This window comes from Callorhinus ursinus, unplaced genomic scaffold (assembly GCF_003265705.2).
Source record: "Callorhinus ursinus isolate GAN/ISIS: 27379988/994484 unplaced genomic scaffold, GSC_fseal_2.0 scaffold12, whole genome shotgun sequence".
In the NCBI taxonomy this organism is placed as follows: Eukaryota; Metazoa; Chordata; class Mammalia; order Carnivora; family Otariidae; genus Callorhinus; species Callorhinus ursinus.
The window spans coordinates 35,617,246-35,644,642 of record NW_027397074.1 but is presented as its reverse complement, the minus strand read 5'-3'; the positions used below and the strand labels follow the sequence as shown (position 1 = coordinate 35,644,642).

Here is a 27,397-nt window from a genome sequence, read left to right as displayed (position 1 = left end):
TTTTTATTACTCTTCATCTTTTAAATCACCCAAAAGTTTTTAAAAATTTGAAAATGGGTGTATAATTTTAACCAAAATTTCTGAATTCCCAGACTGCATTAGTTTATTCTCTCTAAAAGGAAGACATACTAATATACAGATTACTGATGTGAAGCTTAGTAATTATTTACAACATCTGTTACCTTCCAGCTACAAGACATGACGATCTTGCAATGTGAGACATATATGTAGTTTATTTTACAGGTAAGAAATTTTTGGAAAACCAGAATACTCAGTATTTTTTTCAGGGTTGCTTCAGAGATGAACTATATATAACAGAATATCGACGCCAGGTATAATGTGAGAAGCAAATTAGCAAAAACAAACAAACAAACAAACTATACTTTGCCTCAAAGTAAAGACTGTGTGTGTGTGTGTGTGTGTGTGTGTGTGTCTGTGTATGTGTATGTGTGTGTGTGTTCCAAGTAGAGCCTATGGATCCCTTCTCAGAATGTTTTTAAATACATAAAATAAATACACAGTAACAAAGGAAACTACTATATTGAAAGTACCAAAATATGGGGGAAAGTCATGGTATAATGCATGTAATTCTATATTAATGCATCAAATAACTAATTGAGCAGGAGGTCTGATATATACTATCACTTCAAAGTAATGATGAGAGTAATTGATCATTGGAACTATCTACACAACAATAAAGTGATATGAAAACAGCTATCATTTCTGTTGGTGTTGTTATGGTTTGTTTCCTATATTTATAATGAAAAGAAATACCTTCTTAAATTCACACAGCTAATAAGGGGCAAGTAAAAGGGCAAGTAATTGTTTTACTAAAAAATAGTTATGTAATTTTTTTCATCCAAGCTCATGAGCCCCATGAATTCTACCCACGGACTCCTGGGAGGTCTGTGGACCCAAATTTAAGAACTTCAGAGATAGAAGTATGCCTACGATCCATTCATCTACCTCTGCTACCAAACAGTTCCTTAAATCTTCTGCAGGTGTTAAAATTAGACAATCAAGTACACTAGTTAAAATGTAACAAATTAAGCACAAATCTTAGTAAGAAACAAGAAGGTGGGTCTATATATTTATAAATGGGATTTCTGCATCTATTTTTGCATTTCAGAAGTGCTGTTTATTTTCTGATTTTCAACTGTATTTCAGATAGTTCAGTTGCTAAAAATGCATCACTGGATACCTTATTCTGGATCAGTGTATTAATAATGTCATAATCCAAGCACACCTCAATATACCAAAACAAACGGCACAGATTTTAGGCAGGTAGAACCCAAGTTATCCTCATCACAAAATAACAACATGTTATTTTCTTTTAAAAGTTTGCCATTTATTCCAATTAACCCCAAATTTATTACAATAAAGGAATGTATATGGATATAGAAAAAAGATGTTGGGACTTACCTTACCAACCTGACTTTTAATTGAAGGGACCATCCACTACTATTTATCTAGAATCTTGCACAGCTTTCTAGGACTTCTGGCTATCCTCTTTCCATTTTGTTCAAATAAGAATCTCAAACATTTTCCAACAAGTTACAATATTTGTGTTGTATATTTTGAGTTCAAATACATCATCTAAGACCTTTGTTGAATGTTTAGAATTGTTGAAACGATATTAACAATAAAATTCAAAACTTTTAACTCACAACGCCTAATGACTTATTCCTTATGTTGCAGGTATAATTTTTATCTCCCTAATCTCCCACTTTTTTTTTCTGATTAGGAAACTAATTTGATTACAAAATTAGTGAGGGACAAAGTTGAGACTTGAACACAGATCTTCTGACCACAAAATGAGCTATTCTGTACTCTCCTTTAAATTTTCATCTTTATTTCAAGTTTATTATTTAAAGGATTCACTCTCCCACTGTCCTGCTTTTCTGAACAGAAATGAAATGAGTTATTTTACTATCTAGATTCTAGTGGGAACTCAGTGTTTTTGTCCAAGGCCCATTGCTACAAGGAAACCATGACTCCCTCTTTAATATTTACATTCTTTTCAATACTATTTCTATTAAAGGGAAATGTTGCACAAGGGACCATTGTCAGAAACACAGGTTTATGTTAATTAAAATATTACAGGAGATATGAATATGCTAAGCCTTGGAAAGAAGTGCAGTGATGGGGGATAGTAATTACAAAAAAAATAATCATGAAATCCAGTTTAAGAAGCATCAAATATATGGAAGAAAGCATCTGACTTGCTTAAAAGACAATGGGTTCATCTAGCTTGACTCATTAAAAAAAAAATAAGTTATTTAGAAAATGTGCCAGGCAGTGTTCTAGCTTCTGAGGACACAGCACAGAAATGTATAAGAGAAGTTAATCTGATGGTAGCTGGATGGGAAGATACTTTGGGTAATCAATTGTGTATAATATCCCCCCAGTTTCCACCCTAATCTAAAAGAACTGAAACAGTTCAAGCTTGAGGTTGGTCCTTCATGAAATGGTATTTGGTAAATTTCTTCCAGACATTTCTTTTCTCCATGCCTGTTTGCTATGGCCTAAAATTCTATCAGGAAAAGATAAAGCATTGATTCCACAATTACAGATAAATAATAAAAGATTCAACTGTCAAAAAGAACTATCACATTAGCTGAAATATACTCACTTTAAAAAAGTATATAATTAGGTAATAAATAAAACATACAAGTGAATGTGATCAAGTTCTTTCTAGGGGAGAAAATTAGAAACAGAGGATAACCATGGACATATTAAGATAGGGCTAGAATCATCAGTGAGAGAAAAAGAAAAAAGCCAACTTCACCAAAATGCAATTAATTCTGGTTCTGTCTGCCTTCAACTCTGTGGACAAATAAAATGTGCAGACAGAAGATATTTTGAGCCATACACTCTCTATACAGAGGGAGGAAGCACATACATCCATCATAAGCTGATGAAGTAGACCAACATAACCTCATATACTTAACAAGTTTATTTGTTGGCACTTATTTGTTGACTGGTTTAACACTCAACTTCCTAGAAACTTATTTTTGGAGGACTGACTAATCAAGGAATTTTTGTACTTCCTCAGGAAAAACTTAAAGCTAAGTACGAATTCATTTATACAGGTATCTGCCTCAAAAGAGTGCTCTCTCCCTGTCACAGTGGGATAAAAGAGGATCACTAAAAAGGATAAAACATTTTAGCAAAAAGAAGATGGTAATTCAAGACTAAGATACGTTATTTGGTTTTTTCTGTCAACTAATGGTTGTTCTTTACTTGTCAAAATAACATTTATTTATCTGCTGAGGGAAATAGTTACTATCTCAAAGGCTACAAAATACTCTCTGTTCAAAAAAAGATCATATATTTTTTAATCAGACTTTTGGCTATCATCTCACAATGACTTTTGAATTATTGCAAAGAAAGGAAAATTATTATTCATACGATAAAAGAAATTTGCACATAGTTTACTATGTGAAGCCAATGAAAGGAGAGAACGTATAGAAGTGTTGAAAAGGAAGAAAACATATTTTTCTGCAAATTAATTTGAACTGAAGAAACTCTTTTTATTAATGTTGACAACACTGTAAACCCAGGGGGTGCTGCAATATGATGAATCAATTTTGTTTAATTTTATTGTTGGAACATGGCACTTAACTGTCATGCCAACCTTCTTAAACTATAACCTGAAGATATTTAGATCTGAATGAGGGTATTTTAAAAAGATACACTGATAACTTCATGGCAAAGTTTGATGTAGTGTTTAGGGTAGGACATAAAGATACTTAATCCTTTCAGTGTGGGCCTTAATCCTGGTGGTTAATTGAAAAAACAGGATAGATTTTAAATAACTAATTCAGACGATTTATTTAAAACTTCAGCCCAAATATGAATATTTTTGTTGTAGAGAATAATTAATATGTAAAGAAATGAGAGAAGAAAGGAAGAAAAATAGTACTAGCGAAGAATCAACTTTAATTTAAATCAACTCTATGTTTGCACTGAAATTTTTGTCATAGCATCAAACAATTCTTTAAAAAAAATCAGATAAATTAGATACCTAAATACAAATGAAAATGAAAACACTAGTTGTTTTGACTTAATTTATCTTTTATTTTTAGGGCTATTAAACAGAATTATTTTAAAAGATTTATTCAATGTGCTAAGACAGTAAAATTTTAGCATCTCTGACACAGTATCTTCAAAACCACTCTCTAAAATCCTTGGACATTCTACTTGGAGCAAGGGTGACTTTAGATGAAATGGGAAAACATTAGGTTACGAATTTGTTTCTGTAATTTCTACCTACTTTTTACTGTAGGTTTTAGCCCATTTCCAGCCTATTCTGAGACTCCTCTGAAATGGAGGATGACTTCTGGCATAGGACAGTGAAGGCCCAATATTAACTGCCTGTTGAGAATTTACAGACCAAAGCAACATAAATGCATCTGCCACGTGGTTAGAAAAAGAACAAAGAGGCCCAGGGGTGAGCTATTTGTATAGTTATACAGCTGTCTGGTAATCCTAACCTCTATCCAGTTATGGCAGCATCTCTAGAAAATATGGTTGGCAAACTCAGGCCTACATGAGATGATATATACAAACACTTGCCCAGATATGATGCTCTGTGGTTTTTCATTTAAGTATCATGGGACTAGTCAGTGTCTATCACAGACTGTGCTTGGGGAGTTAAGGGTCTAGGGCACCAAAATGGCCTCTACAGTATGCGTCCAAGCACTCTGTTCTCAAGCATTTTATGAAACATTTTTCTCTTTAGTGGAAAAAATCCAGTGAAAACCTCATGCAATTTTATCTAAATATAAATTCAGAATAAGTACTTTTATTTTAACCCCAATTATTTCAGATGGTAAAATAAACTAGTTTTCTCATCTATGCAATATGTGAACTGTTTTGGGTAGTCTCTACTATAATCTCTTGAGCTCTAAGATTCCTTTCCTCATTGCGTATCTTTTCCCTAACCTGTAGGTACTCAAGAAAGGGCCAATTATTAAATCAGTTAAAATTTATGTCTATTTTTCTTAGGAAACAAGTGACTTTGTAAGGAAACACGGTTTGTTGAGTAGAAAAGACACAAGAAGGGAAAACAGATAAGGAGGGGTGAGGAGCTGGAGAGATTATAGACAAATTTATCATGAGCAATGAAGAGCTTCCCCCCAAATGGATAAAGGAACACAACATAATAAAGGTCTTGGTGCATTGTATTAAAGCTAAAAGGAGTAGAAACCATGTATCTTAAGTCTATGACTAAAAGAAACCATGCTATTACTATGTTCTATTCTACCTTCCAAGATAACATTTGGTATTTGAACTCCACTTGGCAAAAAAGGTGATTAACATAATAAAAAAATGAACAAACAAACAAAAAGATTAGTTCCTTCCAGTTAGTTCTGAGAAATAGATAGACTCATTACAATTTGCCCTCTTGGCAGGAAGAAAGACCCAAATACAGACATTCCTCCTTCCCAAGGGAGATTCTTATACTTAATGGCAAGGAACACCTTTTCTAGATATCTGTCTTTGCTCTATGTGTTTTCCATTGTTTGGGTGTATATCAACTTGGAGTACAAGGTCTTTTTTTTTTTTTCTTTATTTAGACTAAACTCTTCACCAGTCTTGATGCTAATGAGGTTTATCTGCAGTGGGAAGATAGACTTCCACTTGAGTGGAATTCCATGAAGAAAGAAAAGGGATCATAAAGACATATGATAAAACCAAACACTAATTTTACAAACTTGTGAATTATTATGTTTTGTTTGTGTTTGTGGAGTTGCCTCTTTCAATATGTTTTCAATAGACAAGGCATCAAAAACCCTGGGTAAATAATAGAAGTTAAAAATAGTTACTACCTAACAATATTACTGGAACAATTAAGAGTACAGAAAACTCTCTCACATGAGAAGCCAACTAAAAACAAAGGTTGGCATGATGCTGGTTCTTTGGTTCTTTTCAAATTAATAGAACACACTTGCTCTAAACTCATCTCTCTCACTTAAAACTATTTGGGTTGTTTTGATTTGTTTCCAACCCCCACTAAAATATACAATAGTGGATTCTTTGTGCAATTCTGCTTTTTTCCTTCTTTTTTATATATATCCAGAGTACCAGCATACATTTGTATGCGTGGACTATACATATGCCTTATTTTCATACTCAGAGAGCATGGGAATTATTCTTGAAGAAAGCCTCTTTCTAGCTAGATTCCATTAGGTCACATTATTCAAATGCAGTATAACACAAAATTCATTTGTTCATCTGGTGTCTAGTTGCTAAGGAACACAGCCAAAGAGTTAACCTTTGCAACACAGCAGAAGACCAGTAGAGAACCTGAGCACTGTCCATAGGAACGTACAGAGCCTCTGAGCAAAGGGAACTACACTTCTGTATTCAAACTAGAAGACCATAGCATTATTAGGAAAGAGCTATTTTTTTTTTTACCACATGTACAATGGAATAAAAACAGTGACTTCCATTCTCTTTTCAAAAAGCCCAGGAGCTTTTCTAGACTCATGACCTCTGATGTCATTTAACATATTTTAAACAGAAGTCCTATCACTTCTGCTTTTAAATAGGAAAACGAGACTCCTGAAAAACATAAAGGTTCTGAAATGCCCCATCAAGTCTACCAAAGGAAACAATTTAACTTTGTTTTTCTTAAGGGCAAATATCTACAGAGAGATTAATAGCAATAAACACAATCTGAATTATTTTCAAAAGTCTTACCTAAGTTTACTAGACACATGTAAAAGGTGCTATCTATTTTAAAGACCTAAAAGATGTTATTATATCTTAGCATATCATAAATTTCTAAAAGATATACTCACATTTTGCTGTTACTTTGTACCCCCCCAGAGGAGGGGCATGGCCTTCTAATGCATCAAATCCAGCAGAAACTAGGACCATGTCTGGATCAAACTCTTTGGCCACAGGCGTCACTACAGTCCTGCACAGTAAAAAAACAACCAGTTACACATGGGAATGGTGAATATCTTTAAAAACTGTGCAATGAAAATGACTTGGCACATCCTCAAGAACTTCCCAAGAATAAAGAAAAGGGGAAAAGAAAACACTATTTGAATGGATCAAAAACTTATCATTTCCTTAATAGTGAATCACTGTTATTTTAGCATCCCAATTCAGTCTTTTTTCTTTCATCTTTTTTTCCCTCTAAATTAAAAAAAAAATGCTTTGCAGGTACATTCTAAAGCCCATCATATTACATGCACATCTGTGGCTGTTTTATCCCACTGCCTATAAAAAAGTGCTTCTTCCAAGGGAGTGACTAATGTTTTACAGAGGAAAGTCTAAGCTTTAGTGAAAACCCGGCTTGCTCCAGTTAGTGAGAACTTGGTGTAAATTTGAACTATAAATTTCTTTTGAGAAAAAGTTGCTTTTCTAACTTAAAAAAAAAAAACATTTTTAAATATTTGTCATGGTAGGGGGTAAATCTTGCAAAGGAAAAACACAAAATTCCTTTAATAGAATCCAGACTATAATGTTAAGTGAGTCCAAGGTCAGAGACACCAGGAATGTGGCAGCCTCATCCATGACAGCAACCCCTGCTGGCCCCACTCAGACACTTCAGCATTTACCTCTTCAGCCTTCTCTGCTTGCCCCAACCCCTTTTCCCCAGTGCTGGATTTGAAAGAAAATGACTAATAGATGCTACTGGGCTTTGTAAAATAAAATTTAAAAAATTAATGTAGGCTTCGAGACCAATGTGCCAATATTAACATTCAAATTTCCAAGGACTATTTAAAAAGATGGGGAAACTGTACACAATAGCAAATTTAAAAAGTGATAAGTTCTCTGTTGTGTGTTTTAGAGAAATAACTGAACTAAATATTAAAATTGCTATCCTTTAAATAGTGACAAAATTAAGTTCTTTTTGTTTTTTGTTTGCAAATTTCTTAAATTTTTAAAGTGACCACATATTAGTTCTACACTTAAAAATTTAAACAAGAAGTTGTTGAAGTTATAAAACAAAAAATACTTATTTGAAACTCATAAATGAATGAAATGTTTTTCATAACTCCACTACTGTTATAAAAGTATAAAATCTCAATACTTCAAACTCATAAATGTCCATGTAAGTGACTTCCATGGTAGTCTTTTTAACAATTGGAAAGCCACTCACATCTGAATTAGCCCACCAGTGAAATTAAGTGAAAACCTAATTTTGTTTACTATGTACAGTTTCATTATTTTATTCTTCAATAAAATTAAGAATCTCTAATACAACTACATTATCAGGAGAGATATCTTGAATCCTCTTCCTTCCCAATACCAACACTTACATTATAATTTTCATAAAAGTATTATATATTACCGATTCACTACTTTTCATATAAGTGAAATACCATGTGATATATGTATCTGGGATATTATATATTGGACTAAATTGTCTCAAGGAATCAAGACTGTTTTATCAAGGAACTCCATCTGTTTAGTATGATTAATACTATGTATTCCCTTTGAAAACAAATAATACTCTTAGGAGAATATGGAGGTAGATGACTGAACCAAGCTGTCATCCAATCACATGCATCATAGTAACCAATTTTCCATCTCCTTTCCCTCTCTTTGGAAAGTTTCTCCCCCCTCCTCTTCTTTTCTCCATCATTAGTCTACATTTGTAAGATTGATTGAAGGGTAAACATCCTTCAAGGCACAGCTCACTATCTTCTCCAAAAGGGCTTCTATCTACATATGGATATTAAACATATATGTATATATTTTTGAAGGACAAAGATAGTAAAGGAGACAGGGATTGCCAATTTGAAAATATGACAAACATGGAGATGATCTACAGAGGGGAACATTAAAACAGAAGTCTAAGTGTCTGCAGAGAGGAAGCTACAAAAAGCAAGTTGACTTTTTTCCTGGAGAAACAAATGGACCGAAGAGAAAATACCTAGAGAGAATGACACTTGTGAGTCACTCAGACCAAGAGTCAGGTTTTTTCCTCAGTCTTCCCATAGTGAATGTACCACTCAAAAGCCCCACTCACCATACAGAGTTCCCACTTATCTTCTCAGTGCCCTTTTCTCAAATATGAAGGACTATTTGAAGAAAATTTCTAGGATAAAAGATAACAAAACTAACATACAAACAAAAGGGAACTCAGAAAACCAGAGAAAATTCAGGGAAGACACTACAATTACCAAAATGAGGATTACCCTCAAAGATATAAAATAGTACATTTGGAAAATGAAAAGTGGGTGCTATTAAAAGAGGAAACAACAAACAAAACAGAATAGATTGTTTAAAAGATAAAGTTGACAAGTTCTCTCATAAAGTACAACACAAAACAGAGACATGGAAAGTTGACAGAACTAGATGCGACAATTAAGGAACCCATTTAGGAAGTCAACATACAAAGAAAATTCTAAGGATTTTTTTTTCTTTTTTCCCAGTCTCATTGAGAAATAATTGACATAAAGCACTGTATTAGTTAAGGTGTCTAGCATAGTGGTTTGACTTATACATATTGTGAAGTGATTACCACAATAGGTTCAGCCAACATCCTTTTCATCTAGATAAAATAAAAGGAAAAAGAAGAAAGAATTCTCATGATAAGAATTCTTAGGATTAACTTTCATAATATTTCCCAATATATCATACAGCAGTGTTAGCTACAGTTATCATGTTATACATTACATTCCTACTACTTATTTATCTTCTATTAGTTTGTACCTTTGATCACCTTTCTCCAATTCCCCTTGCCCCTACAATCAGCCTCTGATAACCACAAGTCTGATCTCTTTTTCTGAGTTTGTCTTGTTTTTTTAGTTTTGTTTTTTAGATTCCATATATAAGTGAATTCATACAGTATTTGTCTTTCTTTGTCTATCTTATTTCACTCATTTAGCATAACACCTTTAAAGTCCATGCATGTTGTTGAAAATGGTAGGATTTCCTCTTTTTTATGGCCAAGTAATATTCCATTATATATACACACCACAGTTTCTTTATCCATTCATCCACATGAACACTTGGGTAGTTTCTATGTCCTGACTATAATAAATAATGCTTCTACGGACATGAGGGTGCAGATTCCTTTCCAGTTAGTGTTTTCATTTCCTGAGGATATAGTCTCAGAAGTGGAAATGGTAGATCATAGGATAGTTCTCAGTTTAATTTTCTGAGGATTCTCCATACTGTTTTCCATTGTGGCTGCACCAATATACAATTCTACCAATAGTGCATAAAGTTTCTGTTTTCTCCACGCCCAGGCCAACATTTGTCATCTCTTATCTTTTTTATGATGACCATCTAACAGACCTCAGGTGATATTTCACTGTGGTATTAATTTGCATTTCCCTAATGATTAGTGATCTTGAGCATCATTTCATGTACCTGTTGGTCTTATGTATATCTTCTTTAGAAAATGTCTATTCAGGTCCTTTGGAATTTTTAAAACCTGGGGTGTGTTTTGTTTTGTTTTTTGAGTTGTATAAGTTCTTTATATATTTTGGATATTAACCCCTTATAAGATATATGATTTGCAAATATTTTTCCCATTCCATAGGTTTTTTCATTTTGTTGATGGTTTCTTTTGCTGTGCAGAATCTTTTTAGCTTGACATAGTCACACTTACTTTTTATTTTGTTGCTTGCACTTTAGATATCATATCCAAGTAATCATTACCAGGGCCCATGTTAAGAAGCTTTATTCCTATGCTTCCTTCTCAGGGTTTCATGGTTTCAGGACTTAAATTTTAAGTCTTTAAGCCATTTCAAGTTAATTTTGTAACTAGTATAAGATATGGGTTCAGTTTCATTATTTTATGTGTGAATACCCAATTATCACAGCACCATTTACTGAAGAGACTGTTCTTTCTTCACTGAGTATTCTTGGCTCCTGTCTCAAATATTCGTTGACTCTTTATGCTTGGGCTTATTTCTGGGCTCTGCATTCTGTCCCATTGTTCTATTTTTGTGTGTGTGCATGTGTGTGCATACGCATGCACCAGTACCATACTGTTTTGATGAATATAGCTTTATAGTATAGCTTGAAATCAGGAAGTTTGATGCTTCCTGCTTTGTTCTTTCTCATGATTTCTTTGACTCTTTGGGGTCTTTTGTGGTTTTTTCTATCTCTTTTTTAGAGTGTGTTTTTTTCTATCTCTGTAAAAAATGCCATTGGAATCTTGATAGAGATTGCACTGAATCTATATATGGTATTTTATTATTTTTGACACTGTTGTAAATGGGATTGTTTTATTTCTTTTTCAGAAAATTCATTGTTAGTGTATAGAATATGGTACTGATTTTTGTATGTTAATTTTGTATCTTGCAACTTTACTGAATTCACTGATTAGATCTTTTAAAAAAAAGATTTTATTTATTTATTTTACAGAGAGAGGGAGCACAAGCAGGGAGAGCAGCAGGCAGAAGGAGAGGGAGAAGCAGGTTCCCTACTGAACAGGACCCTGGGATCATGACCTGAGATGAAGGTGGACGCTTAACCAGCTGGGCCACCCAGACGCCCCTGTGATGTCAGTTTTAATGTCTCCTTTTGCACTTATAATTTTGTTGATTTGGGTCTTTTCTCTTTTTTCCTTGGTCTAGCTATATGTTTGTCAATTTCGTTTATCTTTTCAAAGAAGTAACTCTTACTTTGGTTAACCTTTTCTATTATTTTTTAATTAACATATAATGTATTATTTGTTTCAGGGGTCCAAATCTGTGATTCATCAGTCTTAACACAATTCACAGTGCTCACCATAGCACATACCCTCCCCAGTGTCCATCACCCAGCCACCCCATCGCTCCCACCCCCCACCACTCCAGCAACCCTCAGTTTGTTTCTTGAGATTAAGAGTCTCTTATGTTTGTCTCCCTCTCTGGTTTCGTCTTGTTTCATTTTTCCCTCCCTTCCTCTGTGATCCTCTGCCTTGTTCTCTATTTCATTTATTTCTTCTCCAATCTTTATTATTTCTTTCATTCTGCTAATTTTGGGCTAAGTTTGTTCTTTTTCTAGTTCCTTAAGGTATAGAGTTAGGTAGGCTTATTTGGTATCTTTCTTGCTTCTTAATGTAGATGTTTATTGCTATAAATTTCCTTTAGAACTGCTCGTGCTGCATCCTGCAAAGCCTGATATGTTGTTTCCATTTTCATTTGTCTGAAGAAAACTTTTTATTTCCCCCATTAATTTCTTCTTTGATCCACTCATTGTTCAGGACAGTGTTGTTTAATTTCCATGTGTTCATGAATTTTCCAGGTTTCTTCTTGTTATTAATTTCTAGTTTCATGCCATTGTGGTCAAAGAAGATACTTGGTATGATTTTAATCTTCTTGAATTTGCTGACTTATATGTGGTCTAATGTATGGTCTATCCTGGAAAATGTTCCCTGTGGCCTTCAGAAGAATGTGTATTCTGTTGTTATTGGATAGGATGTTCTGTATACATCTGTTACATCCATTTGGTCTATAGCATTGTTCAAGTCTGCTCTTTCCCTATTGATTCTGTCTGCATGATCTATCTATTGTTAAGAGTGGGGTATTTAAAGTCCTCAGCTATTACTGAATTACCATTTATTTCTCCTTTTTGCTCTGGTAGTTTGTGATTTATATATTTAGGCTATCTAATGATGGACACATAAAGATTTATAATTATTCTATCCTCTTGATGTACTGATCACCTTATCATTACATAGTGACCTTCTTTGTCTCTTTTTGCCATTTTCACTTTAAAGTCTATTTTGTCTGATATAACTACTCCTGCTTTTTTATGGTTACCATTTGCTTAAAATATTTTTTCTATTATTTCACTCTCAGTCTATGTGTGTCTTTAAAGCTACAGTGAGTCTCTTTTAGGCAGAATATTGCTGGATCTTTTTCTTCTTTTTTTTTATTCAGCCATTCTATGTATTTTAATTAGGTAATTTAATCATTATGTTTAATTATTTTTTTAAATAAAAAAATTTAACTGAGCATAGTTGACATAGAATATTAAATTAGTTTCAAGTGTACAACATAGTGATTCAACCATTACGTACATTAGGAAATGTTCACCACAATAAGTGTATTACAGTATTATTGACTATATCCCCTATGGTGTGCTTTTCATCACCATGATTTTTTTTATTTTAAAACTGGAAGTCTGTATCTCTTAATCTCCTTCATACATATCATCCATGTTTAAGGTAATTATTGATAAGTCATACTATTGCCATTTTGTTCATTGTTTTCTGGTTGTTTTGTAGATCCACTGTTCCTTGTTTTTCATCCTGCTGTCTTTTTCTGTTTTGATGTCTTTTGGTATCAGTATCCTTTGACTTCTTTATTGTGTTCTTTTGTGCAATTACTATAAGATTTTCCTTTGCAGTTACTAGGAGGTTTACATAAAATATCTTAAACTTCTAACATCCTATTTTAAACCAATAACAACTTAACTTCAATAGATTTCATAAAATTAACACTTTTATTTCTCTTCTCCCTCAATTTTAGGTTATTGCTGTTATAATTTACATTTTTTAAATATATTGTGTAACTAATAATAGATTATTGTAATTTTGGTTATTTTTACTATGTTCTTTTTTTCTTTAACTTTTAAACTAGCGTTGTGAGTGTGCCACTATTAACATATTGCAGAATCTAACTTTGGCTATATATTTACCATTACCAATGAGGTTATATTACCTTTTAATGTTTTTATGTTGTCAATTAATGTTCTTTTACTCCTACTCAAAGAATTCCCTTAAGCATTTCTTGTAAGGCAGTTCTGATGGTAATGAACTCCCTTAGTTTTTGTTTGTTCAGATGCATCTTTATCTCCCCTTTGTTTCTGAATGACCGCTTTACCAGGTATAGAATTCCTGGTTGATAGTTACTTTCTCTCAATATTTTGAATATGTTGTCCCCTTCTCTTCTGGCTTGAAAAGTTTCTCTTGAAAAATCCACTGATAATCTTATGGGGGTTCTCTTGTATGGAACTTCTCTCTTCTCTTGCTGTTCTTAAAACTCTTTGTTTTTGACTTTTGACGGTTTACTTACAATATATTTCAGTTTATCCCTATTTGTGTTCAACCAATTTGGGGTCCTTTGGGCCTCATGAATCTGGATGTCCACTTCTTTCCCCAGGTTTGGAACATTTTCAGCCTTTATTATTTTAAATATATTTCTGTCCCCTTCACTTTCTCTTCTCTTTCTCAAATTCCCATAATGTGAACATTGTTTCTTTTCTTTTTTTTTTTAAAGATTTTTTATTTATTTATTTGAGAGAGAGAGAATGAGAGATAGAGAGCACGAGAGGGAAGAGGGTCAGAGGGAGAAGCAGACTCCCCGTCAAGCAGGGAGCCCGATGTGGGACTCGATCCCGGGACTCCAGGATTATGACCTGAGCCGAAGGCAGTCGATTAACCAACTGAGCCACCCAGGCGCCCGAACATTGTTTCTTTTCATTGTGTCCCATAATTCTTATTGGCTTTCTTCATTTTTTTTCATTCTTTTTTGCACCTCTGAGTAATTTCCAATACCCCATTCTTCAGGTCACTTATTCTTTCTTCTGCAATGTGGAGTCTACTTTTGAAACTCTCTATTGAATTTTTCAGTTCAGTTGTTGTGTTTTTCAATTCTAGGATTTTTTTTTTTTTGATGGTTATTTCCTCATTTTGTTCATGAATTTTTTCCCTAATTTCTTGAAGTTGTCTGTGTTTTCTTGTAGTTCACTAACCCTCCATAAAAGGATTATTCTGAATTCTCTATCTGGCACTTCGTAGATCTCCATTTCTTTAGAGAGAAAATTATTGGAGGTTTATAACTTTCCTTTGGTAGTATCACATTTACTTGGATTTTTTGTGACCCTTGACTGCTTATGTTGGTATCTGCATATGTGAGTAATGATCCTCCTCTCTCAGACTTTACTGGTTTGCTTTGGCAGACAGTTCTTCACCAGTAAGCTCAGTTTGGGTCTGTGGGTGTGTCAACTGGTAATGTCCTTGGGCAGTTGGGGTCTGCTATTATGGTCTATTTTTGGGGCAAGGCAACTTTTTGAGCTCTAAGGATAGGGATGGGGAGGTGTGCCACTGGCTGAGAACAGCCGGGTAAGACTGCTGCTTGGTTCCCTACCCAAGTAAGGCTATAAGATAAACTCCACAGTTGCCTGGATTCTCTAGTCAGGCTTACTAGAATGGTTGGGACTGAATACTATATTCAGAAACAGATGAGGCTATGAATTAGTTTCCTTGCCCTGGCAAGGAAACGAGAATAAGGGCCTGTATAGCTTGTTTGGTGATCTGAACTGAAACTGTGCCCCATAGGGTTAATGAGGGTTAATGAGGTTGGAACTGGCAGAAAATTTAGAGCTTGGGTTTCAGAGAACTGTTTCCCCCTAGTTAGCTATTGTGCTCAGACCCCACTAAAAATACACTAGGTGTCTCTGTAGAAGCCTGGACTCAATGTCAACTGATAAGATTCCAGCCTATGAACAAATTAGGCCCTGCAACCTTACCTAAGATAATGAACCCAAAACCCTTTCCAGTTTATAAGAGCTCTCAGAGCATAACCATAACTCCTTCTCCTTGTCCTAAGATGTCAAAGAGCTGAATTTTGCCCTGTCCTGATGTTAAGTATCACCCAAAGTGAACATGGGATGTATGTTACATATGTGTTTGCTCAGTGTGCCTGCTCCATCTTTTCTTATGAATAGTCATAAATTCCTTGCCCTTTTAAGTCAATATGTGTTTTGGGGCACCCAGGTGGCTCAGTCAGTTAAGTGTCTGTCTTCAGCTCAGGTCATAATCCCAGGGTCCTGGGATCGAGCCCCGTGTCAGGCTCCCCACTCAGCAGAGAGTCTGTTTCTCCCTCTCCCTCTGCCTTCCCCCCAACTCATGTGCACTCGCTCTCAAATAAAAAAATAAAATGTTTTTAAAAAATAAATCAACATGTGTGTGATCTTAACCCCAATAATTATAAAAAGAAACTTGTTCTCTCCCCCTCAGGGAGTGGACTTGAGGCTTGCCCTGTCATACCCATCTCCTCATTTGGCTGCCTCTAAAGTAAATCCTTTCCTTTCTGCATACCTGATATATCAGTGATTGACTTTGCTGTGCCTCAGGCGGATGGACATGTGTTCAGTTACAGAATCAAGCCAGAGTTTTCCCTGGTTAGTTGAGTCTACCAGTTTTGCTCTGCAGATGGGGAAGCCACAGGCCATGCTCAAGTGCCACATGTTCAAGTGCTGTACCTTGGGCTGTTGAATGGGCTATGCAATTTCCCATGTGCTCTGGTTAGGTTCCCTGGCCAAACAGGCTGAAGACTGCATTCAGCTATGAGTGGAGATAGAATTATGTTCCCCACAAGGGTGCAGAAGGAAAAGCAGCTTGAAAGCCAAGTACAAAACTCTTTGTTGTCTTAACATAAGCCAATCGGCAACCCCAAAATTCCTGATCATACACGGCCGCTGGCTTTGCTATGCAGACTATCATCTCTGCTGACCCACCTCATGGTTTAAGTACCACTGTGCTGAACAGTCTCCAGGAGTTGTCTTCAGCTCTTCTGGTCAGATAGGACAGAAAGACACTCTCTAGAGTAGGTGGAGCTATCTCAGTTCCCTTGCCTGGGTGGCAGTGGAAGGGGCCAGGGTGGCTCCAGACAACTTTCAGTTTTCCAGATAGGCTCTGTCTTTTGGGAAGGTCTAGGAGATACCCTTAGCCCTGGCTATGAATTAATCTATCTTCCTATCTGTGTATGGCAGGGGAAAGCTCCACTTCTGGTACTGGCTTTGCTTTGGTGGCAATCAGCTCTGCCTGCCTGCCTCTTAGGTTGAATACCTTTGGGCCACAGCTTCCAGGAACTGTCTCCAGCCCTTCTGGTCAGATGGGGCCAGAAGACACTTTCCACAGTGGGTGGGACTGCAATTCAACTCATTGTCTGAGCCTGGGCAAACCTGGCTCTAGGGCCCACAAAACTCCTTTGAGGATCTGAATCAGGTAGATCTGCACACAATGTTCTCTGGTCAGAGTGTACTCCTGACTTGGTTCTGCAGATGAGCAAAACCACTGGTTGGGATTACTACTTGGGTACTGCAGGTATGAACATGGGCTGCCCAAATCTGTGTGCTGGTTGTTGCCAAGACCCTCCTTTCTCTACCACAGTCAGATTCTCCGTGGTTGAGCCCCACAGGTTTCCTTGTGGTGTGAGATCAGAGTAGGGGCTCCTGCAAAATAATCCACAGTGCTGGGGTGTTGTCCCCTCTAGGTTCTCTTTTCCCACTGGAGGAACCAGAGGCTTGGGGGAGACCTCTCTGTGTGGTGATGTGCCAGCCTGGGTTAAGAGGAATGTGGTCAATGTGTAGCCACTTTTCTTACTCTTCTAATGCAGTTTTCTTGGTCTTTGTGGTGAGGGGGTTGCTTCAGCTTTACCCCCATGTTCTAGAATTCTCTCAGTGGTGTCTTTTCCTTCAATACTTGTTAGTTGTTCTTGTGAGGGGGAGCAAAGTCAGGAACAACCTGTGTCACCATGTTGATTATGTCACTTGGGAAACTTTTCCAAATTTAGAATCTCCTATCCATCCAAACTGCCAATCAACATTGAGAGTACAATAATCAAGTTTCAGACTTTCAAACTCTTAAAAAAATAGTATCTCAAAATCTTAAAAAAAAAGGTGGGGCAGGGGGCACCTTGCTGGCTCAGTTGGTAGAGTATGTGACCCTTGATCTTGGGGTTGTGAGTTTGAGACCCATATTGGGTGTAGAGATTATTAAAAAAAAATAAAATCTTGGGGCTTCTGGGTGGCTCAGTCAGTTAAGCATCTGCCTTCAGCTCAGGTCATGATCTCGGGGTCCAGGGATGGAGACCCGTGTCCAGCTCCCTCCTCAGCATGGAGTTTGCTTCTCCCTCTCTCTCTGCCCCTCTCCCCAGCTTGTGCTCTCTCTCTCTCAAATAAATAAATAAAATCTTAAAAAAAAATAAAATAGGGGCGCCTGGGTGGCTCAGTTGGTTAAGTGTCTGCCTTCAGCTCAAGTCATGATCTCAGGATACTGGGATCAAGCCCTGTGACTGGCGGCCTGCTCAGCAGGGAACCTGCTTCTCCCTCTTGCTCTGCCTGCCACTCCCTCTGCTTGTGTGCCTGCGTGCTCTATATCAAATAAATAATAAAATCTTAAAAAAATAAAATAAAATCTTAAAAAAATAAAATAGGATCTCTCACAAATATTTTCATAGGAAGGTACTAGATGACATATTCCATTAAATGAAGGTATACACTATGAAAGAATGAGACACAAACAATTCACCCCATCAAAACATTTTTTAAACAACCATTTTTGCCAAAATGAAAGAAAATTACTCTTACTTTAGGAAAAAATAGTAAAAAATTTTTTACTATTAATTTTTTTACTATTACTAAAAATAGAAATTTGCATGGAATGGAATAGGTTTCATTTCAATGCAACTATTTTGTTAATAAAGACATCTTACCAACTTATGGGAGAATTATATCTATTTATCCACATATCTCCAAATATAAAGAATCTGCTAGTTTCCATCTGAAGAAAACACTACTTTTGTTATGTACATCATTCCTGAATTCACAAAAATGGTTTTTGCAATTTCACACATTTCAAATGCTCTGTTTTGCAGGACTAATCCTATACACTTGAATTTACTCCAAAAATTAAGAAAAACGGAAAATGGGAAAAAAAATACATGCCCAGAATTGTGTCTGAGTGGTAGACATTTGTTGAATGCATTAACGATGCATAATTCTAAGAGTTGTGATGCTGTGCTACAATATAAGCTGTGTACTGAAGAAATACATGGTAACAGATGCTTAACAGTGGTACTGGTAAGGTTCACTCACTTATTTCAACAAGTATATAATGAGTATCTACTATGTTACAAACTCTTTTGCCTTAAAGACATGCTAAATTTTGAACTGAGTCTTTATATTCCTATTGTTGACTTCAAAGTCTTTCATGCTCAGTTCTCTGATACACTGATGAAACTAAGACACCACAGATCTCTTTATTGTGGCAATTATTTCAGCAATGTACATGAAGTGTTTGTACTCTTCTGTTTATGCCAGTGTAGACTGATTAATTCAAAAGGTCTATCATGTCTGAAAGATTAAAAAACACATTTGGGTAAAATGTAAGTGGGAAAAACTGTAATTTTTCTTAAATAGAACAAATCCTCAAAGGCATTCATTTAAAATTTTATCCGAACTATCAGGTTTTCTGGTTAAAGATAGCAAACAAAGCATACGTGTTTGTCTGTCATCTTTCCCAATATCCTACCGACAGGAAAGCATAAGAATACATATATGAATTCATGGTTTTAAATATATATCAGGCAAACAGTCATAGAAATAACTTCAGGTGTGTGTGTATGTGTGTGTGCATGGGTTAGTATGTATTTCCCAAAATCAATGACAGTCCAGTAGCAAAGAGCACCATTAGTACCCAGATCTTGTTTTCTAATATCAATCTCCAATAAAAGGATCCAAGGATCCTTGGAGAAGTGGTTGATTCCAAGACTGTGTCAGGGGAAACACAAGCTATTTTTGAACAGGTTATGGTGATAGAAAACAATGAAATGCTCAAATAAAGATAAGGACATGTCAATAGGTCATATGACCTAATGTCAAAGAGCTCCCAATAGCCAAATGTGTGACAATTTGAGGACTATAACTAATGACAGTATTGGATTATAATCAATAGAGTCAAGTAAGTATCTGTGTGTCCACAGAGAGATTAAAAAATAATGGAATGGAGAAGAAATAGCTCTGCCTTACAGAAAAATTTCAACTAATAAGTATAGAAGAATTGAGGGAAATAGAAAATCACCATTCGAATAAGACAGAAATAATTGGTACAGACAAGGGCCATGGAAGGATGCTGAAATTACTGGGCAATAGTTTGAGAAGAAAGTTGTTGTTTGCATAATATCTTCCAAAGTATCTTCCCCAAGATATTGTAAAGGAAAAAAAAAAAACCAGGAACTTTAAAATGAAGAAACCTGCAGATACCACCATAATAAAGTGATCAAGGTTAACATCTCTTGTGATAAGACATATCAACATCAATAGTCCCTGATATGATACATGAGAAAGGTTAATCTAATCTAATAATGAGAAAACATCAGGCAAACCTAAATTGAAGGACATTGGACAAAATAACTGACCAGTATACTTAAAAGTCACGGCCAGGAAAAAATAAGGAAAGACTAAGCAATTGCTACAGATTGGAGGAGACTAAGGAGACATGACATCTAAGTGCAGTGTAAGACTCCAGATTGGATCCTACAAGAGGAAAAGGACATTAGTGGACAAACAGCAGTCTCATTCAAAATCAGTGGCCTAGCTAACAGTATTGTACAAAAACTAATTTCTTAATTTTGATAATTATATGATTGTTATGTAAATTTATAACATCAGGGGAAACTGAGTGTAGGCCATATAGGAACTCTGTGCTATTCTTACAACTTTCCTGGAAATTCAATAGTATTTTAAGATAAAATGTTACCAAGCATCAGAATACAAAAAAATAATTTATGACAACAAAAGAGGATGGAAGAGATGTTTACAGAGATTTTTTTAGAAAAGATATATTTATTTGAGAGAGAGAGAGAGAGAGTGCAAGTTTGAAGGGTAGAGGGGGAGAGGGAGAGAGAGAATCTCAAGCAGACTCCCACTGAGCGCAGAGCCTGATGCTGGGCTGTACTCAGGGCTGGACTCAGGACTGGATCTCAAGACTCTGAGATTATGACCTGAGCTGAAATCAAGAGTCAGACGCTTGACTGTCTGAGCCACCCAGGCACCCCAACAAACAGAGATTTTTTTAAACAAATTTCTAGAAGAGGGAAATTGACTAGGTACATACTGAAAAAATTGAAATAAACAAAAGCTGGCACCCTGCACACACTCTCATGGGACCATAGAAGAAATGGGAGACACTCCCACCCAGTGGAACTCCAGTAAAGAAACATGTATGGTGTAGGAAGAGTCAAGACTGAAAACAAGAGATTAATGAAATGTTAGTTGGTTAAGAAGACCATAACTATATCTCAACACCTTAATCACCTTCCCTCTCTCTGCCCACAACCAGTGTTTAATCCCAGGCAGAACATTCAGATGATTCTCTTAAGAAAAGGAGGTGTCTGGAGAAAGCCAAAGCTTCTAGTGTGGATACTGTTGCCCCCAAATACAGTCTTCCTTATTTTGTCATTTAGGGAGATTCAGAGACCATGAGCCATCTTCTGGAATGCTAACCCCAAAGTGGGGTTTAGCGGTCCACATACTCCATCCCACACCCCCTGACACAGAGCTCCCATTTGACCCATTTGTACAACCACAGGGAAAAATCTGACACCAGTTACTACTTTCATAAATATCAATGGCAAAGCAGAAATTTCCTGGCATATAAGGAGAACCAGCAGTATAAAGAAAAAAAAAGATTAAAATAAATATAAATAACTCTGAAAAAAACAGAGATAGTTCAGGCAATAGAAATAATAGCCTCAAAGAGACTCAGAAAAATATTTTATCTTTTAAAATACAGACATGCTGATATGAAAGAGGAACATCAAAGAAAAGGGAAGTACTTAAAGATAAAAACTACAATTGCATAAAATAATAGAAGCTCTGAAAAAATAAAATTAAAGTGATTCCTCCTAAAAGGAAGCAAATAGACAAATATAAGTGGGAAAATATGAGACAAAAAGGATTAATCCAAAAGTCCTATCTTTGAACAACAGGGTCCCTAAGAATGCGGAGAAAGTGGGGAGGAAATTTTCAACTAATAACAGAAGATAATTCTTAGGAATTGAAAAATGACTCAAGGCTACATATTTGGTAACTCCAACTGATGCAAAACCTTATGAACAAAAACATATATACACTCTTAGACATATTCTCATGAAACTTCAACTCCCCAGGGATCCTTAATAAAGAAAAAAGTCATCCTCAAAAGAGATCAAGAAGGAGACTGACATCAGAGTCCTAATCAGCAACAGTGAATATCCTCACATTCTGAGGGAAATGATTTTTAAACTCTAATTCTGCTTCCAGCTATTACATGCTAGTATTCAAGTATGTTAAATAAAAATAATTTAAGACACATAAGGACTCAGAAATTTAATTCCAAGACACCCTTTCTGAATAACTTACTTAAGAATGTACTTCTCTAAATCAAGGAAGTAAACCAAAGAAACAGAGAAGCATAGGACCAAAGTAGTATATGTATCATAGGAGAATGATAGAGTCCAAGCACCTGATGATTTGTATGTGTATTTCTTTGCTAGAAAACAAACTACTAAAGCAATAATGATAGCATATCTGCTTTCTCATCTCCAACTGACCACTGGAGATTCTGTCATAGGAGAAAAGAATCCCGTTTTGGATTTATTTCTGTGAAATGTGATTCTAATTCAGAACCTCCCCAGTTAGAATCAGATCTCCAGATTTATTTCATCACTAGTCAACGGTCAAAGAATTGATTGCACTGACACTGAAGCATGTGTTTTATTTAAGCTGAGTCACACTAGTGGTTTCCCATGATCCCACCGAGGTGTGTGTGAAGTAAACATATACGACGCTACCCACTCACGTGGCATGCTCAGTGCAGGGGAGCACAGCTTTGGCTTTGGGAAAAACAAAAGACTTGATTCTTCAGCCTTAAACTCAAAATTTAAAGCATTTCAAAGCTTTATAATCTATACAGTCATCAATAGTTTTGTAGACATTCAGAAGTCACTTATTAAACCCCTGTTGTATGAGAGGCACTGGGACTGTGCTGGGATTCAAAGATACGAACAAACTGTAGTTCTGCCCTAAAGGAGTTCATAACTTAGAAGGAAACATGTTTTTGCAGTATGGCATGGCACAAATTCAGTCACAATGTACCAAGAGACAGGGATGAAGACAGTATGAAGAAACTCCTACAGAAGAAAGAACATGAAAAGTGAATTTGGACATTAGCGTAAGAGGTTGGCAGGAAGAAAAAAGTAGGGAGGGCAGTTCAGGCAGATGGACTAACAAGGGCAAGGTTGTGGGCATTTAAAAGGGCATGGAGACTTGTGACAAATACTTTGATATAACTGGAGCATGTGGTACATATGGGGTAGCAGTAGCAGAGAAGGCTATAAAGGCATGCAGTTCCCAGCCCTGTCTGAAAGAGGACCAGGAAAGCTTGATGTTGAGGAAACCAGGGGCCGTGAGATGGTAGTGGCAAGAGTTTCAAGAACTGGAAAGTTGACTGGAGGCTAAGTGCATCACACAGTTCATTCAATTCACTTTCTTCACTCAACAAATCTTTACCAACCTCCTGGGATATTCCAGGCACTATGGTAGGCAGGGTTTATAGCAAACAAAGTCCCTGATCTCCTGCCTTCATCGAGTTTACATTCTAATAGAGGAGAAAGACAGTGTATAAATACACAAGGAAGCTTGTAAGAAAGGGTTTCAGTGAAAAATAAACATAGAGTCATGGGAGGTGGTGCAAGTTAAATATGGATCCGTAGAGAAAGCAGCTCTGAGCTAGTGACAGTGGAATAAAGCTGCACTGTGTTAAGTGAGGAGGTAGGTCAAGTGAATTATGTGGAAAAAACCCTGGCCTATGGGAATAGTAAATGCAAGAACCTGAAGTGGGAGGGTCTTTGGTGTATTCACAAGGAAGCAATTATGGCTGATGTAAAATGAATAAAGGAAAGATGGTTGGAAATGGGGTCAGAAAGGTAGCATAAAGCCAGTTCATATGGGGCCTCATAGGCCATTGTAAGGACTTTGGATTTCATTCTGAACAAGAAAGGAAACTGGAAAGTTTTGAGTAGAACAGTGACATGATCTGATTTATATCATTTCTGTCCTCATCAATTGAGCTAAGTATTTTAAAGTATCTTTTAGAATTATGAGGTCTTTTTGACCTCTGAGACAGCAGATTCTAATTCCCTATGTAATTTATAATGGCATATTATAATCATGTAAATATGAATTATAGGTGAAAATCCAAGCCTACACTTCTCTTTGTATTTTAATTGTTAAGTCCCCACTTAAAAGCATCAGATTATAAAACTGCACATTTTCAAATGGTACAAGGACTTCTGTTCCTTTCAGATTTTTCTTACAAAAACAAAATGCACATTACAGTGTGCACACTTTTTCAGCCATCTGTATACATTTGTGCATGAAGTTCAGGAGAAGGATGCTCCCAAGGAAAACTCTTCATAGCAGTTCATGCTTGGACAAGTGATGAAGGCAGCATATCAAGGAACAGCTGCTAAACAGATTCTAGGCAGTGATTGTGGTGGCCGGTGCTTCAGGATGTCCCTCAGCACCTCACTCATCACTAGACCAGCCCCCTTCAGGGGATGCACCAAGGGAAGGGATATCATGGATATTTGTGGAAGAAGGTCAGCTCTGGGAGCTCTAAGCACACCAAGTATACTGGTGGTATCTCCCAGACCCACCAGTACCAACTTCAGTAAGTCCTGCTCTTCTTCCTTAAATTCCACCCTGCATCTCCTCACACACCCAACAGAAACACACTCACACACATATATTGTCTGCCTTCTGTTTTCTTTATTGCCTCAATTTTCCATCTTCAGCAGTTCCCTTTCTCTTACCTCCATCTCCAGGCCAGTAGGAAAACCTGTTGTCTACACATTCAAACTATATCCGGAAACTTACCACATCTCAACACCTCCTTTGTCATCACCTTGGCCTGTGCCAACACCTCTTATTTTAATTAGAGCTATAGCCTCCTAGGAGGTACCCCTAGTATCTCTTTTGCCTACTCTGTACTCCCATTCTCAAGACAGCAGCCAGGTTGATATGTTTAGCATATCAGATCCCAATCATTTTTCTCAGGGTAAAAGTAAAGGTTGTTTAAGGGCCCACAAGTCTGCACAATGAGGCTGCCCAGCATCAATCTGATCCCATCTCTTACAACAGTCCACCCGGACTCTATTCACAAATAGGCTAGATGGACTCTGGTCATCAGGATTTTTACACTGGCTACTCCCTCTGCCTGGAGTGCTCTTTCCAGATGGCTAACTCCCTCACCTCCCTCAAATCTTTGCTCAGGTATCATGAACAAAAGGCAGTAAGACCTTTCCCTGATACTCTTCCCCACACCTACCCCACCTCTATCATTCCTAAGTCTTTTATCCTGCTCTTTTTTCCCCCATAACACTTACTATCTTCCAAAGTGATACATGATTTACCTATGTATTATGTTCACTCTGTATTTTATTATCTCTGATTCTCCCCACTAGACGCAAGCTCCCCAAGGGAAGAAACTGTTTGCCTCTTTGTTGAAAGATGTATCTGAGGGACTTAAATCGTACTTCCCACATGGTGGGTACTCAATAAATTGTTGAATAGAATGCCAAATGATAACCTCTCTGGTTTTTCATGTTTTCACCCTTATTCAGCCTCTGCTCATTTCACAAATATGTTTGAAATGCTTCTTTTAGTAAAAGGCCATCTACATTTCTTTTGTCATTTAATTGTATATGAGCTTTTACTTTGAGTGTAATCATCAGATCATCCCACTTTCCTCTCTTGGCCGGCTGGTTACAAAACTGTCCAAGCATAAAAACAGAATAGGGATGATAATTATAAGAATATGGGCAAAAACCCATTTAATTAATTTTTAATCTAGACATTATACTAATGAGAAAAAGAGGAAAAGAGGGGATAAAAAGTCTTCACAATTTCAGAAGATGTAGTGTGTACATGATGTGGATTCTATTTCTTCATATAATGTTCTATTTTCCTCTCTTGGGTCTATATGGTTTTTTGTCTCAATAATTTTGCACAATATTAATTTCCTTTTATCTTAACCTATTTTTGTTGATCGATTTAGGTATGTTTCTCAGTGTCTAGTTCTTTTGTATTTGTACAAATTAAGCATTTAAATAGGAATTCTGCCAGTGCAAAGGCATTATTCCCTAACCATCTTGCTTTGATGAGCACTAGAACACTGCATGAAAGAGAGGGAGAAGGGGAAAGGTGGGGTTTCTACAAAAGCCTTAAAAAAGGGGGACCAGTGTGCCTGGATGCCTCAGTTCGTTACCCGTCTGCCTTCAGCTCAGGTCATGATCCTGGGGTCCTGGGATCGAGTCCCACCCACATCAGGCTCTCTGCTTGGCAGGGAGTCTGCTTCTCCCTCTGCTCCTCCCTGCTGCTTGTGTACTCTCTCTCTCTCTCATAAATAAAAAAAGGGGGGGGCAAATTCTGCAATGTTTTACCCTGTGTACCATCTCAAAATTGAATTATCTAGCTTCAGTGTACAATTGTAACGAAGTAGGAAGATCGATGGACAACCAACTCAATAACAATCTGGTTTCTGTTCTTGCCCGTTCCTAAATGTATGACCTTAGTAAACTGTCTTTCCTCAACTATTAGTTTCTTCAACAAAAAAAAAAATGGGAGTAGAGGGAGCTTCACTTAGATGGTCTCCGAAGTCACATGCAGTTCTCACAAAATACGATTTTTTATGTCTCAGAACTACTACATCAAAAAAACATTTTTCTCACCTTCTTATTCTCTTTCTTTTGCATTTGGTAAGAAAAACCATTACCTGTTTGGAGGATGAGGGAATTAGGTGAAGGTGGCTGAAAAGTACAAACTTCCAGTTCTAAGATAAATAGATGTAAGATAAATACGATAAATAAATAAGTGATGTAAAGTACAACATAAGGATTATAGTTAACAGTACTGTATTGCATATTTGAAGGTTGCTAAGAGAGAACATCTTAAGAGTTTTCACCAAAAGGGAAGAAATTTTAACTGTGAGATGATGGATGTTAACTAATCTTATTGTGGTAATCATTTGGCAATTTACACATATATCAAATCATTACACTGTATACCTTAAATTTATACAATGTTATATGTCAATTATATCTCAACAAAACCGGAAAAAAGAAGAACCACTGCCTGAAGCTCAACATCCTTTCTGAACAAAATCTGTGTTACATACTCATTTATTCACCCTTATCCTTTTGGGTCAATTCTGAAGTGTCTCTCTCCTTTGAGTACTCTGGACTCTAGAGTCAAGAAACCACTACACTTTTTAAAAAAAGTATTTATGAGTTATATTACTACAGCAGAATTATCACTTTTTTAAAAAGTTTGGAGTTCTAATATGAAATTTAGTTTGTTTATATTATTTTGCTACATTAAAATGTTAATTATAGTACTGTGGTTTTAAAAGAATGAATCCTTGATGAGAATAAGAAAACTATGTATGAACATCACTTTTAAAAGCATAATAATAGGTCTAAGACCTCATATTACTTCATTTAAATGTGTGTGTATATCATAATATCTCACAATATATTCTAACAGGAATCTGTACATTCTAACTAAATATGTGTGTATGTGTCCTTAATACAATAATATTCATATATTCCTAGTCCATAACATTTATTCTTTTAATTAGAGCTTTAAATGTGACATTTAG

General features: G+C 36.1%; 1 protein-coding gene across 1 annotated transcript in view; it reads right to left on the bottom strand.

The window, feature by feature from the left end:
- LOC112824959 (histone deacetylase 9) overlaps positions 1–27,397 on the bottom strand; it is a 636,385-nt gene that overhangs the window by 43,941 nt on the left and 565,047 nt on the right. Inside the window, exon 26 of the mRNA XM_073898929.1 lies at positions 6,810–6,928. Coding sequence (XP_073755030.1) covers positions 6,810–6,928 — 119 coding nt within the window. The remainder of the gene's footprint in view (positions 1–6,809; positions 6,929–27,397) is intronic.